At 52.9% G+C, this 16,535-nt stretch overlaps 1 protein-coding gene across 1 annotated transcript; it reads right to left on the reverse strand.

The window, feature by feature from the left end:
• Positions 1-5,808: 5,808 nt before the first annotated feature.
• On the reverse strand, positions 5,809-8,937 carry LOC123368338 (zinc finger and SCAN domain-containing protein 2-like). Its single transcript, XM_045013085.1, has 3 exons — positions 8,810-8,937; positions 8,227-8,316; positions 5,809-7,012 (listed from the first exon to the last, which is right to left on the reverse strand). Exons 2-3 carry the CDS (start codon positions 8,294-8,296, stop codon positions 5,871-5,873), a joined length of 1,212 nt encoding a protein of 403 aa, XP_044869020.1. The 5' UTR covers positions 8,297-8,316; positions 8,810-8,937; the 3' UTR covers positions 5,809-5,870.
• Between the last annotated feature and the right edge of the window lie 7,598 nt (positions 8,938-16,535).

Genomic DNA, 16,535 nt, shown 5'->3' on the forward strand with positions numbered 1-16,535 from the left:
GAAGGCAGCAAATCGCCAGAGAGCATTCCATAGGTGGAAAGAGCTTGAGATGAGCCTAAGGTTAAAGGCCACCATAGATGATCAGCATGAAGAGAAGATTGCATCACAGTTCTGAAAAGGCTCATTGCCATTGTGAGAGGGCTTGTTACCCCAAACCTAGCACTGTGCGGCACTTCAGATCAGCTGCATGTGCCAAACAATGGAAACTTCTGCATAGAACATCCTCACTACACAAGTTCCCCAACCCACCACCCTTTCTTTAATCATAATAATAATTCATAATAAATAAATGACTATTCATCAAAAGAAAGAAAGAACATCCTAGTTCTTACATCTTTTGCTTTCTTTGTATGTGTCAGTCTTCCTTAGATCATAGGGGCTTTGTATCAGGGCGTGTCCTTACTTTCTCTGTCTCGTAAAGCGCACACTAGTGACACTGACCAGATAAATAATGGAGACATTACCAAAAAGAAACCCCAACCCTTTGTCATAAAGGCTGTTCTCCTCAGTAAAGCAAGCTATAAACATTAGGAAATGCACAGAGGACTAAAAGGCTGCAAAGTGAAGCACTCTCTAGTTAGGAAATACCAGAATGAGCATTGCCTGTGCAACGTTAACTCTGCAAGAAATGAGGCAGGGATCCTACAGGCCACAGACTCCTTCAGTACACAGCCCCAGAGAAGAAAACCCTGTGTGCTGAATGAGGAAGGGGTCCTGTGGGAAAAAAATACTGGGGGATCATGTCATTAACGTCTGCATCATCCTGCAAATGCGCAAGAGGACTGAATTGAGGGTGCCAGGGCAACACTTCTTTGGACATTTGCTAACCTGAGAATGCTTCACTTTGTAACCTTTCCATCCTGTTTAAAAACCTTGACTTTGTATTTCCTAAAATTTTTATTGATGAAAGCAAACATGAGTAACGTTAAATGAAGAGGTTTTGTTTGTTAATTTCCTTTGTTTTTTTTTAATAGAACGAAAATCTTTTATCTCTGCGCTGTGTAAGGGGGTGACCCCCCGCTCCAGCCTGGAAGGGGTTGGAAAAGCCCTGCAGAGGGCTGGGGCTGGGCAAGGTAAAATCCTGGCTGATTGGGGGAAGTGGCTGCAGCTGGGGCCACGCCCCCAAACTGAGCGACAGGGCCTTATAAGAAGGCCAGGGAAGCTGGAAGGATCAGTCTCTGTTTGTAGAGGGAGAAGGGCCTGGCTGCAGGGAGCTAGAGATAGGGTACCTGAGTGGAGCAGGGCTGGAGACACGCTGGGGAGCTCCCGCCTGGAAAGCCCCAGGCTGCGGCCTAGCACAAGGCCAACAGGTCCTGGGGGTTGCAGAGGGCAGCCCAGGGGTAGGCCAAGGCAGCAGGTCCAGACCCTTCTTGCCAGTGATGAGTGGCTGATCCTGCAGCCTGCCCCAGGGCTAGATGATGACTGGCAGTAGCCATATACTGATGCGAGGTGGGACTAGTAGGTTGGAGGTTCCCCAAGGAGGGGAGATCCTGAGACTGAGGGGTTACTGCCAGGGGGCAGCACCCCAGCTAAAGGGGCACCGGGTCCAGGGAGGGGCATGGGGGCCAGGGAACAGGCGGATCACCGGCCTGCAGAGGGCGCTCCGGAGCTGGAATGAGCTAATTCCCAGAAGTCACCAGCAGGAGGTGCCGTGGAGGTGAGTCCGCATCTCTACAAGCTGTTTAAACAACGAAGTTCTTACTCATGCGTTGGTTCAGTCTATATTTTATTGCCATTGTTATCTTGGAGAAAATCCCCGTTTCACCAATCAGTGCTCTGCTGATCAGAGTATTGAAAGTCATTAAATTAAACTGCATTAAAACAAAACTCATTTTATGCAACTTCAGGGTCAGTGAAAGTTCTCAGCTGTAACCCTGAATGTGCAAGAAGCAGAGAAACAATATCCAAGAAAAAGAGCTGGAATTTTTCATCTTGTTTTCACCTAGGCCTTACTGAGGACAGTAGCAAACACCTGCCCTTTGCGAAGGAACACAGCGCCGTACCGCAGCACAAACCCCACTGAGCACAGCAGGGGCTGTCCCAGTTATCCAGCTCTGGCCCTGTTTCATTACAAACTTCCTGTCTGTGATGATGTTCTGGTAACAAGGGGGCAATCAGCTGTCAAAGGTAGCTGTTGCCATGGCAGCCAGGGTGCTAGTCATTCTCCCCAAGTATGAAAATGAAGCGGAGGGAGGAAGTGCTGAGTGGTGGGTTATCTCTGATGTCACAAGGCTACTGCTCGGGCAGCAAATGTGTGATGTGTGTGTGTGATTTTGGGGGGGGGAGGCTTTCCCAGTGTTCCTGTTTCCCCAAATTTCCTAAAGAAGCCAACAACATAACTACCCAGAATACACAGTAATGGTGATTCCACCCACATGATGAGTAGTCGCTGAAATTTGATTCAAATCCCGCATGGCATGTTTAGAAACAAGGGTTCCAAAAATGGAGAGACTTGGTTAAACAGAAAATGTTGATGCTCTGGTGCATTTGTGGTTGTGTTAAAATTGAATACTGTGACTTTAAATGTTGGGCAGGGTTCCTGGGCGTGCTTGCATGCTGGGGAGCTCAGTAGGGCACCACACAATCGGGGCGTAGCAGCAGCCAGTCAGCAGGTCCCCAGTGAGTTGTGCCTCTCTGTTATAGGCAGTAGCCTGCGTTCTCTCCCTCTGATTTTTGGGTTCTTACGTGTTGTTGTTCTGGCTCCTAAGAAACAAGTTAGCGAGACTTTGCGAACGTCCAGCAAGAGTATTTTATATTTTCTCTAACTTGTCTGCTTGTGGGCCACAAACCAGGAAAGGCACAATCTCATCCAAAACAAAATACACTTATGAAGCCAAATGTCCTTTTGAAACAAAAAATGGAACCATTTCATTCTGGTCAGGTTGATCTTACTGAAGCGCTTCACTTTTCATTCCCCTTTCACAGGGAGGAGCCTAAATTAGGTTTCCCTAAATCCATGATTGGAATAGCGACGCAGCCTCACTAGAAGCCAGGCAGCTCGGAAAGAATGGGATGATCACAATACAGTAGAACCCTGTTTATCTGACCCTCCAGTATCCGGTTCTCCGTATTAACCCAACAACCAGCGCACACAGGTCCAGAAGTGGGCAATCTCTCCTATGGTCCCTAGATGGCGCTGCAGCCTGGCACTTTCCCATTCATCCGATTATCCGATGTTTTGGTTAACCAATCTGGCCCTGGTCCCAACTCGATGGGATAAAGGGGGTTCTGCTCTCCTTGTGAGCGATCTTTTGATGCAGGGGATCTGCTGCTGGTGTTATTCTTTGTGGAAAAGTACAAATTGCAAAACTGATGGGAGGGGCCTTCTGAGGTGGTAGGGAGGGGTCACGCTGTTACCTGCAATGTACACAGGCCCCGCAGCAGGGACGCACCTCGGACTGTGCATATAAACAGCTTAAAAGTGCATCACAGCAGTGAAGCCGTTGTCAAGATGCTATTCTGTGCAGAGGATTGTAAGACAGCCCCTGTTCCTGATGCTTGAATGCCATAGGGATATCCCACTCGAGAGCACTGAGGTGTGTGAAGAGGTCACTCTAAGTGAAAAGACAGTGATCATGACTGCGGTGATAGCCCCTTTCTACCTGTACCCTCTGCCCATCCCCACACAGCAATTACTGGGGAACAAGCCCCCCACCTCCTGGCAGGATTCCCAGAACAGAGTTGCTCCTGGGTGCATTAGGCACTGTGGGAAAACATGCCACATCCTCCTGGGGCATGATGGGCGGCAAGGGCTGAACTCCCACAATTCACTCCTGCCATGAGTATGGCTTACAGCAGGGGCCCCCAACACGGTGCCTGCGGGAGCCATGGCACCTGCGGGGGCATGTAAATGCACCCGCCTCCTGGCTGGTGGTGGAGCACCTGCCGAAATGCTGCCAAATTTCTGCGGCATTTCGGCAGCGACACCTCTTGATGACGCCGCTTGCTGCTGTCAAGTGACATCATCGAGAGGCATCGCTGCCGAAATGCCGCAGAAATTCAGCAGCATTTCGGCGGGTGCTCCACCGCCGCCACGGTCCTTCATCTGGGGACCACTGGCGTAGGGGTTTTGTGTGCAGGTGGGTTTGCAGCACCCCCAGTTGGGCCCTTGTTCCTAGCAGCACTGGGTGTGTGTGCACCTGTGTATGCGCACGCGCGCACTCCATTGGCCATAGGGTTCTAGGCAAGACAGAAGCGCCAATCTGACTGCGCAAACAGACGGTGTGAGGGCTGTATGTTTGGGGCAGCCATTGTGTCTGAATAAACTGGATTCTGCAGCCACAAAAGCTGGTCTCAGTCCAGTGAGTGGAGGAAGCACCAGGGGAAAGGCCCCCATATCGCATTCCCTGCCCCCAAGACAGACAGACAGCTCCTCCAAAACTCTACCATCCCCAATAGCTGCAGCGCTTCATTCAGTGCCCCCACCACTGCCAGGCTGGGTTGTTATTGTTTATTTGAGTTATGATGGGGCCTCCAGGCCAGGTGCCCATTGTGCTGGGTGCCAGACGAACACAGACCAAAGAGAAAGCGCCTGCTTCCAAGAGCTCACAATCTGTGGGGGCAACATGAACCCTGGCTCAGCCCAGGGGCCCCTCTAGCCGGTGTTCCAGCTCTGACAGTGCCCAGAAGCAGCCCGTTCAGAGGGAGGGGCGTGAGGCCTGCAGGGGGCAGTTATAGGAGGTGCTGGTTTGCTCTCAGTCTGAGCGAGGCGGGGCCAGGAGCGATTAGTGACTGTGAATGTTCTCGCTTCCCACCTGGATGCTGAAGCGCGGTTCCTCTGCAGGTGTGAAGCGCCCTCTTTCCATCTGCCCCCAGTCCCTTCACTGAGACATGTTCGGTTCTTGGACTCGGAAAGATCATGTGGCCATGAGTTCCACAGGGCATGGCAAAGGGCATTTCCTTTCACTGGAAATGGGTTGTCTTTGGAAGTGCGGACCCCAGGATTGGACACAGGATCCAGGAATCGTCTCCCCAGTGCGGCATACAGCGGTGACACGCCTTCTCCACTCTGCCTCGGCATTTCCCTGCTCACACCGCCCAGGAACAAGTTACCCTCGTAACCACAGCACTGCAGAGTGGAATGCCTACATCCTTCTCAGGGCCTCTGCCGTCCAGGGTACAGGCCGCATTCTGCCGGTCTGGCCTGCATTCCTGGGTCCTAGAGAGACGACCTTGCATTTGGCTGTATTAAAAAGCACCTTGTTTGAATTATCTCAACTGACCCCGATTCCTCATAGACTTTAAGGCCACAAGGGACCATCACGATCATCTAGTCTGACCTCCTCCACGTTGCAGGCCACAGAACGTCCCCCATCCACGCCCGTAACAGGCCCGCAACCGCTGGCTGAGTTACTGACGTTCTCAAATTATGATTTAAAGACTTCACGAGCCAGAGAATCCACCATTTACTCTAGATCAAACCTGCAAGTGACCCGTGCCCCATGCTGTAGAGGAAGGAGAAAAACACCCAGGATCTCTGCCAATCTGACCCGGGAGGGAAATTCCCTCCTGACCCCAAATATGGCGAAAAGGTAGACCCAGAGCATAGGGGCGAGATCCATGAGCCAGCTCTGCCCCCACTGTTATTCCCCACCCACTTTTGTGCCACTAGCAAGCTTTGCCCTGACGTGTGTGATACTCTCCGAGGATGCCAAGCAGACTCCACACTTTACTTCACTTGACCCTCCTGCCCCCGCACCCAGCTCCTTCCCGTCCCAGTCGCCACCCCCAAACTCTCCATCTAGGTGCTAGGTCCCTCCCCCAGAGCCCATCCCCAGCTTCCCAGCGGCCACCCCAATCTGACCCCTGTCCTCTGCTCCTCTGGATCTCCAAGCCGGCCCCGGCCCCCCAAGGGTTAGCCGTGGCCGGCCCTATTCCGTGTGAGTCCTCTGGTGTCTGATCAGAGCCGAACTCTGGCGGAAGTCCTTCCCGCACTGGGTGCATTTGAAAGGCTTCTCCTCGGTGTGGGTCCTCAGGTGGGCGCTGAGGGACGAACTGTGCAGGAAGCTTTTCCCACACTGGCAGCAGCTGTGCGATCTCTGCTGGCTGTGAGTCCTCTGGTGCCTGCCGAGGGCAGCGCGGCACCGGAAGGCTTTCCCGCAAGCTGCGCACCGGTGTGGCATCGTCTCCCCGTGGGCGCTGCTCTGGTGGTTCAGGAGTTCGGCGCTGGCACCGAAGCCAGCTCCGCAGTCAGGGCACTTGTGGGCTGCAACCCCAGCGTCATGGCCCCTCCGGTGGGCGAGGAGATCGGAGCTGACGCTGAAGGCCTTGCCGCACTGTCCGCACTTGTAGGGCTTGTCTCCGGCATGCAGCCGCTGGTGGATGAGGAAGCCCGAGTTCTGGGTGAAGCCTTTGCCGCATTGGTGGCAGCGGTAGGGTTTCTCACCAGTGTGGGTGCGCCAGTGCACCGTCAGGGTGGAGCTCATACCAAAGCGCTTGCCGCACACAGTGCACTGGTAGGGGCGCTCCCCGGTGTGGGTGCGGCGGTGGGCCACCAGGTCGGAGCGCTGGGCGAAGGCCTTGCCACAGTCGGGGCAGGGGAAGGGGCGCTCGCCGGTGTGGGTGCGCCTGTGCGTGGCAATGTGGGAGCGCCGGGCAAAGCCTTTCCCGCACTGGGGGCAGCGGTGGGGCTTGTGGCCGGCATGGCCACGTAGGTGAGCGGCCAGGTTGGAGGAGTCGGTGAAACCGCGGCCGCAGTCTGGGCAGCGGTAGGGGCGTTCGCCGGTGTGGGTGCCCTGGTGCTTCACTAGGTTGGAGCTGCGGCTGAAGCTCTTGCCGCACTCACCACACTGGAACGGCCGCTCCCCGGTGTGCATGCGCCGGTGCTGCACAAGGTGCGAGCTCCAGACAAACCTCTTCCCGCACTCAGGGCATGTCTTCCGCTCCGCGGTCCCTGCATCCTGTGCTCCATCCAGCTGAACCTCGGCCCCGGGCTGGCCCTCAGACGCCTCGCCTGACAATGCTTCATCCTGCCACGGACTCCCCTCCTCGTCCCTGTGCAGCATCTCAGCACCTATGGGAAGGAAACGGGAGACAATGAACAGCTGGGAGAGGGAAATGCTGGGAGGGAGAGAGAGATCAATGACTGAGGTCAGGACCCCGTCACTCCGGGTGCTGCACAGACACACAGCGACTGAGATCAGGGGCCCCGTCGCGCAGGGCACTGCACAGACACACAAAGACTGAGATGAGGGACTTGTCGCGCCAGGCGCTGCACAACTGTAATAGGTTGGGATCTTTAAAATACAAAGGCAGAGCACGATCCACTGGCTGGGAGCAGAAGGGAGACAAATGGAGACTGGGAATTAGGGGCCAGTGTTTATCTGGGAGGGGAATGAACCTTTGGGAGAGCTCCCCTAGGGAGGAGGTGGGTTGTCCATCACTGGGAGTCTGTCCGTGGAGATGGGGCATCTCTCAAAGCTCCGCTCTAGCTCAGCCAGGAGTTACTGGGCTGGAGGCACAGCGATTCCTGGCCTGGGTTAGGCAGGTGGATGGGCACGATGGGCTCTGCTGTCTCGGACATCTATGAAATTTTAAGACATTATGACATAGAAAGGGCCAGATTCTGTCCTCATTACCAACTTCCTGCCACTAGAGCTGCAAGTGAGATTAAACAGAGCAGGAGCGAAATCTCTCCTCCTGTGTAATCTTTGCTCTCTGCTCTTTGCAGAAGGATGGGAGGCAAAGGGCCAGAGCTGCTGTCAGAAATGAGTCAAGGTCAGTGCAATCCATGCAGGCCACGGCCAGGTGGGCGTAATGCGGCTATTACAATGAAAAACTAGTTCCACTACAAAAATGTTCCTTTCGCGGCTTCCAGCCTGAAGAAGTTTTCGTCACTTCAAAATTCTTGGACCATCACGATCACTAGCTACTTCTTTCATCCACTGAAAACCTGGGTGCTTCAAACACATAAAATTCTCTGGGGCCTCACAACCCGCTTCCCAGACAATTTTGGCTGTGGGCAGTGGACTTTTTGAAAGAGGACATTGCCTGATACTTCGCAAAAACCAATGCATTTCAAGAGCCTTGCTGATTCCCCCCCGCCCCACACACACACACAAAAACCATTAAGAAGCTAGGAGAAAACCTGTCATTTGGAAACCAAGATCTATGGCACATTATTGAATTAACCAGGATGGGACAGAAGGGGGGCTGTGGTGGGGGGAGCTCACTCCAGCCCCACTGGGATATTTACATGGCTCAGAGATGCTCTCTGAGCTCTCTCACCTCTATGGACGCCTTGTGGCCCATCCGTGTCCTCAGAGCCCTGGCGATCCAGGACGCAGGGTGCTTCCATGGGAATCAGGAATCCTGCCCCTGTGAGGAAGAGCAGGGCAAGCGGGAGATTTTCTCCAGGAGCTGAAATTGGTCAACTACTTAAAGTTCTGAGGAAAAAATCTCCTCTTGAATTATTTTGTGTGTGGGGGACCACACAAAAACTATTTCTTTTCTTTCCAAAATTTCCATGAAAAACAGCCCCCTAAATTGCAGCCAGCTCTAGTGACTAGGCAGCAAACAGGAAAAGCTCCTCCCAGCTTCAGGGATGACCTGTTGTTTAGGGCTCACGTACAGCAAGGAGTGGGGTCTGCACAGGCTCCTGGGAACGAGTCCACACACCAGCTGGGCATGTTTCTCCCAGTCACTGAGCACCCCTAGATAAACCTCCCTAGAGGGGAGAGAGGCACAACCACTATGAGGTGCTGCCCAAGGCAAGCACTGACCCCCAGCTGCTACCCCCAACTCTAACCTACCAGCGCCCCCTCCCCTGCCAGAGCCAGGGACAGAACCCAGGAGTCCTGCTTCCCCGCACCTGCTGGCTGATGCGCTCTGCCTGGCACCAGGGGATGCTCAGACCCGGCTCCCGGGCCCCCATAGCCCCAGGGCGCAGTGCCGTGTGGAGGGAGAAGGGGAGGCACAATGGGGACTGGGACGAGGACAGGAGCTGCACAACCAGGAAGTGCTGAAGAGATTGAGAGAGAGAGAAACATGAGCTTTGCCTCCCAGAGCCAGAGCCATCTAGTGGCTCCGGCCCCAGAACCGCATCCCCGGACAGACACAGGGCTGAATAAGATGGAGACAGTCAGAGAGCTGGGTGCTGCTCTGGGATATCGGGATCAGCGCAGGCCCTGGACTTTGGGGCTAAGAAGATTAGCAGCAAAATTTTACTCAGTGTTTAAATTGGCACCGTTAGATTTCACAATCGACAGACCCCTGCCCCCCCCCCCCTCTGAGATGAACGGACACTTTTCAGCCCTCGCGGAGCGATGGGCTCAGACTCTCTGCAGACGCAGGCAGCTGTCACTGCCGTGGCTACGCCACAGTTTATATTCCAGTGTTTCGTTCAGAACCCTAACAGCTAGGGCCTGAGTTTCCTCATTAAAGGAAGCTGAGCTGCTGGATCAAAGAAGGGGGCCTTCTACCGCAAATACTAGCGAGGACTCAGATCCTTCCACTACCCCACTTCACCGGGGTAGCGCAGAAGCCAGGAAAGTTCCCCACAATAGCAGGACCATCCCCCCGCTTACACACATATACCAAGTCAGTCTGTGTGGGTGTGAGGGGAAAAACAAAACCGCTTGCAAGAGGCCACTTCAGACTAATGTTTGCGAGTGAGTGTGCGAAGTATCACCCTAAGTGTGAGCTTGCTTCCCTGCTCAGTGAGGATGAATGTGACATTAAGGCACCGAACAAATTCTAAAAGCACAACCAGCCTTTATGGAACGGGACCCTGATTGCATCGGTAGCGACACTGTGGGGCAGGGTGGCCTATGGTGCGAATTGCAGAGTGCACCTAAGTGTTGTGCTGTAACTGCCCTGTGTGGCCACTGCTGGAGCAAACTAGAACTACATTCAAACAGGACTAGTTACATTTAGTTTGCACCAGCAGCGTCCACATGGGGCGGGGAGGCAATTGGAGCACAAATCTTTGGTGCACTCTGCAATTCACTCCCCTTAGTCCAGCATAGACAAGCCCTTAGTTAACAACATGTGAGCAGCACAATGTCACTCAGTTACAATTCCAGTGTCATCATGTCTATTTCACGGAAGGTTAACTTTGGTGGCTGGTTTCGGTTCCACTTTTTCTTGCTGAACCGCAGCTTCCTTCCTAGTTAGTGGACTTGAGAGCAGAACATCACATTGCCCTTAGGCCGTCCTGAGGGCGCAACCAGGCTCTGTACTGTTGGTTGGGCACAGCAAGGCCCCACTGGGCTGGGTACCGTACTAACAGTGAACAATGGGCACTGCCCCCAAGAGTTCATGCTAAAGGAGAAGATAAAGTGTTAGCTAGTAAGTGACTAATTAGCAAATGAGAAGACGGAAGCCCCCAGCAATTGTACTGGTCACACTGAAGGGAGGAACTCTACCTGAGAGAGTAACACTAGGGTTTCAGAGATTGCGAACCAAGCCATATAGATCTCTCCCTCCCTCAATGTGTTATAAGTAAGGCTACGTTTTAGTCATGGACAGGTCACAGGCAGTAAACAAAAATTCACTGCCCGAGACCTGTCCATGACTTTTACTATATATCCCTAACTAAAACTTGGGCCATGGAGCCACAGGTGCTCCGATGGGGGGAACAGTCCAGGGCTGCTGTGGGTGCTTGGGGGGTGGCCCGAGACCCCCGTTGGTGCTGGGGGGCGGGGGGGATCGAAGGCTTCCTACCTGGCTCCATGTCCCTTCAACTCCTAGGGAGAGGGGCAGCTGGGGGAGATTCACGCTTTGCTCCCACCACCGGGAATGGGGAAATGCAGCCAATGGGAGCTTCAGGGGAGGTATCCACAGGGAAGGGCAATGCACGGAGCCCTCTGCCCCCCCATCCCTCAGGGGCCACAGGGACATGGTGCCAGCCACTTCCTGGAGCGGCGCGGGGCTGGGGCCAGGGCAGGCAGGCAGGGAGCCTGCCCTGGCCCCGCTGCATGCTGCTGCCTCCCCGGAGCCACTCCAGGTAAGCAGCGCCGGGCCAGAGCCCGCACTCTGAAACCCTCCTGCACCCCAACCCCCTGCCCTGAGCGCCATGCTGCACCCCAACCACCTGCTGCACCCCACACTCCCTCCTGCACCCCAACCCCTGCCCTGAGCCCCCCTGCTGCACCCTGAACCCCTCCTGCACCCCAACCCCCTGCCCTGAGCTCTATGCTGCACCCCAACCTCCTGCTGCACCCCACACTCCCTCCTGCACCCCAACCCCTGCCCTGAGCCCTCCTGCTGCACCCTGAAACCCTCCTGCACCCCAACCCCCTGCCCTGAGCCCTACATTCTTGCCCCTGCATGCAATTTCCTCACCCCCAATGTGGCCCTCAGGCCAAAAAGTTTGCCCTCCCCTGATGTACAATATTCAAAATGGAACACCAAAGGGACGTGTTATCAGCCCAACCTTATTTAATACTATGATACTGCAAACGATCTCCCAGAACAAATAAGTGCTGGGGCAGGTGTCATGCTATTCACAGATGATTGTGCTCTGTGCATTAGGAGCAGGAATACTGAGGTGGCAGAAGAGAGAATCAATGTGTTAGGAGAGCCCTCTGACTGGGGAAATAAGGTGGGGCTTTGCATTCTCTGTTGCTAAAACCAAAGAACTGGTCTTTACAGAAAGAAAAGTTGCAAAGGAATGTAAACTGTATCTGTATGTACAACAAACAGATATAGTTACAAGGTTCAAATTCTTAGTGTTAATATTTGATACTAAATTACTTTAGAAAGGTCATAAAACCTATGTTAAAGATCAGTGGGCAGGACGGATTAATCTCTCTCTTGAGGGAGAGGAGATAAGAAAACACTGCTTGTGGCCTACAGGGCTTTAATCAGACCAGTTACTGACTTGGCTGCCAAACGTTTGGGTCAGCGTCAAAATCAGAACTTAAAAAATTAGATTTAATACAAGCCCAGGCACTATGAATTGCGAGCAGTGCATTTATTACAACACCTGTGCGCACTACAGATCGCTTCTAGTGAAATGCCAGCTACGCTACAAATGAAACGACTGGTCCTAACTTTCTGGGCCAAAGTTAATGGGAACTGCAATGATGAAAGTGCCAAGCAAAATACGAGGCTTGTTGGGAATCTGATAGGTGAACTATATAGCACTGTGACGGGATGGTTGCCCCACACGGGAGAAGAAGGGGTTAAAAGCAGCACCAGGGAGGCTGTGCAGAACCCACTAATCAGGAAAAGGCTTATTGAGCCCACCAATAGGGGGAAGGCTTGCCGGAGCAGCCAATCAGGGCTGGTGAGGGCCATATATAAAGGACTGTTCAGCAGACCAGGGGGCAGTCTCTCTCTGGAAGGCAAGGGTGGAGCACTGGGTGCCTGAAGAAGTGCTATGGATAGAGCAGAGCAGAGCAGAGCAGTGCTGGGCAGGAGCAGCAGAGCATGAGGGTGAGCTGCTGACTGACCACTGCCAGACTGGGGTCTTGCTACCAGGGCTGAGAGGATGCTAGGGCTGCGGGGGAAGAGGCCCAGGGAAAACAGGCAGTAGATTGGAGAGGGCAGTAGGTGGCTGCTGGCTATAGGGTCCCAGGGTCAGGACCCAGAGTAGCGGGCAGGCCTGGGTTCCCCCCCCTTTGCACCCCACTTGCCAATGAGGAGAATTGCCTGTATCCAGACTGCAGTTTGCACCTGAGGCGAGGGGCTGAACCTTGGACGGCAGCTGGCCATTGAGGCAAGTGGTGGGACTAAGGACTGCTGGTCCCACAGAAGAAGGGAGATACTGGGGTGGGGGCACAGCTGGAGGACCATACCTAGAAGAGGATGCTGCAGTTCGGGGAGCAACGTGGGTCCAAAGAGTGGAGACAGCAGTAATAGCAGGCATGACACCACTAGCTGAAGGTGGACTGGAGGGACTGAGAGCTAATTCCTAGGATGGCCAGTAGGAGGCACCATGGTGGCAAATCGTGCCCTGTTACAAACACAGGATGTTAGAACTCCCCATGCAGGAGTTGAAAGACAAGGAAAACCTGAATGAAGTCAAAACTTTTAGTCATGGGAAAATTAGTTAGGGATGGAAAGTCGCATGCCCAAATGTGGATTTAGACTTATTTTATAAAGTTGAGGGTAAAAAAAAGAGAGAGTAGGTATTGAAAATGAAGTGTACCAGTCTATAGATGAGGAGTGGAGTCAGTTTTGTCAAATGTATTGTAACCATTCTGCCAGGTGGAGCCAGCAACAGCCAGGGCCAGGTTCAACATCTAGGGGTTCTTTTCCATTGCTACAACTTAGAATCAGATTGAGCTCCCACCCAGTAACCTAGGAAAATTATACACCACCCCCGGGTGCCTCTGAGAGGCAATACTTCCACTCTCGCAAGCACAGAGTCTGAGTGTAGAAAAGAAACTTTTAATAAAAGGAGGGGAGTGACTTGGCATTAATTTGGGAAGACACTGCAAACAGGGTTCATAAACCATGAGTAAAAGACCCATCCTCAAATAAGTTGGGCAGCGCCCTTTCCCCCTCAGGTTCTTAAGTCCAGCAACCAAAAAGTCCCTTTAATGTGCCTGTCCCTTCTCTGCACCCCACTCACAGTTGCTGTCCTTGGTCAGTGCAGATCTAGAGAGGCTCCTAATAAACCCTATTTAGCTCTTTCTTTGAAGAGCGGAGGGAAACAAGTAAAACCAGTCCAGGAAGGACCTTTGGGGGAAGTTCCACATCTCCTGGCTGGGACATCTATCCCCACCCCTCTTACTTTGATGGGGCGCTGGCATTTGAGCCCCTGGCTTGACGAGGTCCTTTCAGCTGAGGGTGATCCCCCTCATTTGGGACATGTTAAGTACAGTTCTGCTCCCCTTTATTCACAATAATGCCCACATTGGTAACAGCATTTCACTACTCCTGCATTCACTACTAAGATGATTTGTAACCCAACACCAGCCAAAGTTTATCATTTTGAGCAACACACTGCTCTATCTGCTGGCTATCTAAGCAGAGTAGGTGTGCTCATGTAAATACAGTTTGCTCTTGAAGTCTCTCCCTCTCCCAGGTAAGCTGTCAGGGAAGAATTCAGCAGACCCTGCTTACACATATACAGGTGGGTCCGAAAAAGAAAAAAACAGGAAGAGTAGGGATGACGTATTGTATATCAACACTGGGAATTAGTGCATCCAAAAGAACATCTGATTATGTAGTGACAGCTGAACTAGTAGCAATAATGCTAGCATTCAACTGGATCTGGGATGTACGCCCAGCAGCAGCAGCAGTCATATTTTTGGATTCAATCTCAGGCGTTATGGGAATAAAAAAAGGGTGTCTCAATATGTAGAAGTGATTTAAGCAACAAAATTAGATTTCCGACAACAGAGTAACTATAGATGGGGATACAAGCAGCATTAGCTTGGATTCCAGTGCTTATTGGGATAACAGGGAACAAAATGGCTAACAAAGCAGCTAAAAACGCTGTGAGAAATGGAAGGATTAACACGGAAATGCCCTTGAGGAAGTAGGAATTCCAAAGCCTAGTACAGAAAAATGTAAAGGGAAATGGCAAAAAAAATTGCACTAATGGAAAAAGAGGAAGCTGATTAGCTGAACTGTGCTCTAGCACTGAGGATTATGACATACTTCGGGACTGGACAGGACATACGCAGGAAATGCTTTTGTTTAGAGTATTCACATTCTGGCTCAAACTAAAATCCTTTTCAGATGAAGAGACACAAAGACAGACTCTGTGTGCCCTGTAAGGCAGAAGAAACATGCAATCACCTTTTAGGGGTATGTCAGAGCTTTGAGAAAGGGCAAAGGTTTGTGAGGTGGTTACAGGCCCCTCACCCTACCCCTATCCTTACACCTATAATCCTTGCCCCCTTCCCACTGTGCTACTATCCTCCCCCACATCGGTGCCCATACACCTTCCCAGAACCTAACCCTCTCCCAGCTCATCTTCCCTTCCCCCCCTCTGCTGACCCCCCGCAGTTCCTGTGTCCCCCCCCCACTATCATCCCCCCCACCCTCTGGCTCCTGCAACTCTCTCCCAGGTGTTCCCCCCATTCCTCCAGCCTCTGCATCCCAAGTCAGGTTGCTTCACGATACTCATGCCTGTCTTATATAGCACTTTTCATCAGGAGATCTCAAAGCACTTCCCACCCAGTATTTATCCTCACAGCCCAGTGCCCTTATCCCCATTGTGCCTGTGGGAACTGAGGCAGAGATAGGTTAAGTGATTTGGCCAAGGTCATATAGGAAGTGCATTGCTGAGCAGGCACACGAACCTGGGTCTCCTATGGCCTAAGCCAGTGCCCAAGCCCCTGTGGTGGGGCACCAGCAGCAGGGGTACTGGGAACACTGGAGAGACAGTCACCCTGCTCTCAGTTCTGGGGCCCAAGGAGGCAGCAGCCCAGAGCAGTAATTGCAGAGAAAGTCTGGCTCAGCCCCTGCAGCCCTAGCCTGGAGCACAGAATCACAGAAATGTAGGGCTGGAAGGGACCTTGATAGATCATCCCCTGCACTCAGGCAGGGCTAAGACCTAGACCATCCCTGTCTAATATGTCCTTAAAAACCTCCATTTACAGGGCTTCCACAACCTCCCCAGGGAACCTGTTCCAGTGCCTAATTATCCATAGAATTAGAAAGATTTTCCTAAATCTCCCTTGCTGCAAACTAAGCCGATTCCTTCCTGTCCTCCCCTGGGTGGGCATGGAGCACGGTTGACCACTGTTCTCATTATCATAACCTTTGATATACTTGAAGGCTGTTATCCACCCTCAGCTTTCTATACGCTAGACCAGGCCTGCACACCATGCGGCCCACGTGTGGGCTCACGCTGTGGCCTGTGGGGGGTGAGTAGGCAAGCAGTGGGTGAGGGAGGGGGGCTGAAGAGGCGGGTGGGCAGTGGTGGGGGCTGCTCGGGGGGGAGTATTTTGGGGGGCTGGATGGCGCTGGGGGGGGTGTTTTGTTTCGGGGGGGCTTGGCAGCGCTGGGGGGAGGTTTTGGCAGGGCCAGGGGGGTTCGGCCCTCAGCTGTTTTCTTTGGAGTAATATGGCCCTCGCCGCTTTACGAGTTGTGCAGGCCTGCTCTACACTAAACAAGTCCAGTTCTTTCAACCTTCCCTCACAGGCCAGGTTTTCTCCACCTCTGATCATTTTTGTTGCTCTCCTCTGGACTCTCAACATATTTCCACATATTTCCTAAATTTGGTCCACATATGTCCTAAATTGTGGCACCAAGAACCGGACACAGTGCTCCAGCTGAGGCCTCACCAGTGCTGAGAAGAGCAGAACAATCACCTCCCCGTCTTACATACGACACTGCTGTTAATACGCCCCAGCATGACATCTTTTCTGCCACAGCATCACACTGTTGACCTGTAGTCAACTCGTGATCCGCTGTAACCTCTAGATCAGGGGTCGGCAACCTTTCGGAAGTGGTGTGCCAAGTCTTCATTTATTCATTCTGATGTAAGGTTTCGCGTGCCATGCATCTGGGAGCGAGATTCCCCACCCAGCTCCACAGACTTGTGCTAGAGTGCTTGTATCCTGCTACAGGCTGGAGCTCAGGCTCTCAAGCTGACACCCCGCCTCCCCCCACACCAGCCTGAATGCCAGCGC

The sequence above is a fragment of the Mauremys mutica genome, chromosome 4 (genome assembly GCF_020497125.1).
Source record: "Mauremys mutica isolate MM-2020 ecotype Southern chromosome 4, ASM2049712v1, whole genome shotgun sequence".
In the NCBI taxonomy this organism is placed as follows: Eukaryota; Metazoa; Chordata; order Testudines; family Geoemydidae; genus Mauremys; species Mauremys mutica.

Coding starts and splice junctions, on each gene's coding strand:
- LOC123368338 (XM_045013085.1), bottom strand. CDS start 8,296: ATGGAAGCACCCTGCGTCCTGGATCGCCAGGGCTCTGAGGACACGGAT. Junction 7,013..8,226: donor GCCACAAGGCGTCCATAGAG/GTGAGAGAGCTC, acceptor TCCTTCCCATAG/GTGCTGAGATGCTGCACAGG.